Below are 2,450 nucleotides of genomic sequence, written 5' to 3'. Positions count from 1 at the left end.
ATGGTTCTGCTGAGGGAAATTTAAGCCGGGAGCATGGAGCAGGTTCCCGGGTGACTGAAGAGCTTCTCCCGGGTGCGTAAAACCTCTGCACAATGCTCTGGGCTCCTGTGATTGTTCTCCTGGGGGCATGGTGCACAGGTAAGGACACCCCGCTAGACCCGGCTTTGCTGGCCCAAGGCTCTTTTCTGGGAGGTAAAGGCCCATGAGAGCTGAGGCTAACATTTGTGGCAATTGTGTGCACGGTCTTGTTGTTGTAGGCGCCAGCTCCCAGCTGGTGGTGACTCAGCCGCTCTCAGTGGCAGATCCTCTAGGAACGACGGTAAAGCTCTCCTGTGCTCTGAGCAGTGGGTACAGCATCGGCAATGACAGGGTGCGATGGTACCAGCAGAAGCCGGGCAGTGCCCCACGGTTTGTGTACCACTATTACACCAGCAGTGACCAGGGCAGGGGCACAGGGATCCCAGCGCGATTCACCATCTCTCCTGACACCTCCAACAACCTCTGGAATTTAGTCATCTCTGGGGTCCAAGCAGAGGATGAGGCTGACTATTACTGCTATACATGGGATGGTAAGCAGAGTGTGTATCACAGTGAGACATCCACAAGGGGAACTGAGATGAAAACCTCCAGCCTCTTGCACTGTGCCCTGCTCCAGCAGTAGGGTTTGAAGTAACAGTGGAAGAAATAAACCTCAAAGAAGTTACAGAGGCAGAGCAGGAGGAAGGATTCTGCCTGGGAAGGGGGCTTGTACCCTTGTATGGCTCAGATGATTCTCTGGTTCTGTCACAGACCCTTGGCAAAGCAGGGCAGGGGAAGGTGACTGTTTTTGCAATTGAGTTCACTTGTCCATTGCCAGGAGAAAGGCTGCTCCTGGAAAGAGGAGGAGGAAAGAGACTGTCAAAGAAACACCGGTCTTCTTGCAGGGCCTTCTGATGCTCCATGCTGTTGGTGTCACTAGGCATAGCTACCAGGTAACTCTGGGGAGTGGAAGGCCATAAGTGCCGATGAAACTCCTGCGCTCTGGGTCTAAGTGAGCCACAGTGACTCCATCTTGTGAACTTTCACCTACGTCTATGCTAACTGCTTACATGCTGAAGCAGGCTGAAGCAGAAATGTAAGGGTCAGCTTTTCTAGCAGACAGCTGTAGTTTCGCTCACAAACACAGTAGAGATAAGAGCGGGGGAAAGGAAGGAGGAGGGAAAAGCCTCTACGTCTTAACCTGCGAAGGCCACAGATAAACAGATGAACAGGAACTTTTCTCACATACCAATGTAGTGCCTATTGTAACTGTTGTCTGGGAGGGAGGGGGAGGGGTGAAAACAGACAAAAGCTTACAGAAACAGCTTGGAATATAAAACGGAAAACTTGCTTGTATGTGCTGCGCTTGATTTGAGACATGCTGGTCTCCTAGTGCCTATTCAGAGCTCTTGAATAAAGTCGGTTTGTTTCTCCACCCCTGGTGTGACTATTAGTGCGGCGCACACCGGGCAACGAACCCCGCTGCTGCCTCCTCGGGCCCTTTGAGCCGGCAACAATGCTAACAGGGAAAAGCTGGAAACATTCTGCCTTCCTATCACCTCGCAAGGCACTAGGGGGCTTCCATAGCTCGCAGCATGTGGCGCATGGAACAGAGGTTCCTAGGGTGTTTGGGAACCTTGACGAGGAGGAAGAGGAAGAGTGGGGAGCAGTAGCAGGTAGTGATCAGGGGAGCTCTGGGGATTTGAGAGAGAATCGGAGGGTTCCAGTCACAGACCCATTTGCCTCAGGTAGCTAACTTAGAGTTAGCAAGTTTTTCCTAATATCCAACCAAAATCGCCCTTGCTAAAGATTAAGCTGATCACTCCTTGCCCTACCTTCAGTGAACATGGAGAACATCTGATCACTGCCCTCTGTTATGAGGTCCCACTTCAGTCTTCTAGTCTCAAGACTAAACGTGCCCAGTTTTTGTAACTTTTCCTCACAGGTCAGGTTTTCCAAACTTTGTATCATTTTTGTCGTTCTCCTCTGGACTCTCTCTAATTTGTCAACATCTTTCTAAAAGTGCGGCATCCAGAATTGGATAAAATACTCCAGCTGCGGCCTCGCAAATGCTGACTAGAACAAAACAATTATCTCCAGTGTCTTACATATGACACTCTTGTTAATTTACCCCAGACTATTTGTCTTTTTCACAATTGCTAATATTCAGTTTGTGATCCCCCAGATCCTTCTCAGCAGTGCTATTGCCAAGCCCTTTATTCCCTAGAGAGAGTGGGCACCGCAGACGTGTGAAGAGAAAGAGGAATCACCTGTGATGGAGAATGCTATGCAGGAAAGGCTCGTGGCTGGCTGCCCGCTGGGCTAGAGGAGAGGAATCCGCATGGGGCCATCTTTGCAGATATTTTCATGTGTTGCATCTGCTGGATGAAAGTGTCTCCACTCTCAAAACTGAGGGGCCCTGAGCAAGCCCT

At 50.4% G+C, this 2,450-nt stretch overlaps 1 gene segment (V, D, J or C); it reads left to right on the top strand.

Moving 5' to 3' along the window:
* Nucleotides 1-55: 55 nt before the first annotated feature.
* Nucleotides 56-569, top strand: LOC112120979 (the record flags this gene model as incomplete). The annotated part of the segment is given in 2 exon segments: nt 56-138; nt 258-569. Coding segments are annotated over 2 exon segments (358 nt in total), but the record flags the coding sequence as incomplete, so codon positions are not given.
* Nucleotides 570-2,450: the final 1,881 nt, after the last annotated feature.

This window comes from Terrapene carolina, unplaced genomic scaffold (genome assembly GCF_002925995.2).
Source record: "Terrapene carolina triunguis isolate 2854851 unplaced genomic scaffold, T_m_triunguis-2.0 Scaffold4143, whole genome shotgun sequence".
NCBI lineage: Eukaryota > Metazoa > Chordata > Testudines > Emydidae > Terrapene > Terrapene triunguis.
This window is presented reverse-complemented; position numbering and strand designations above follow the sequence as displayed.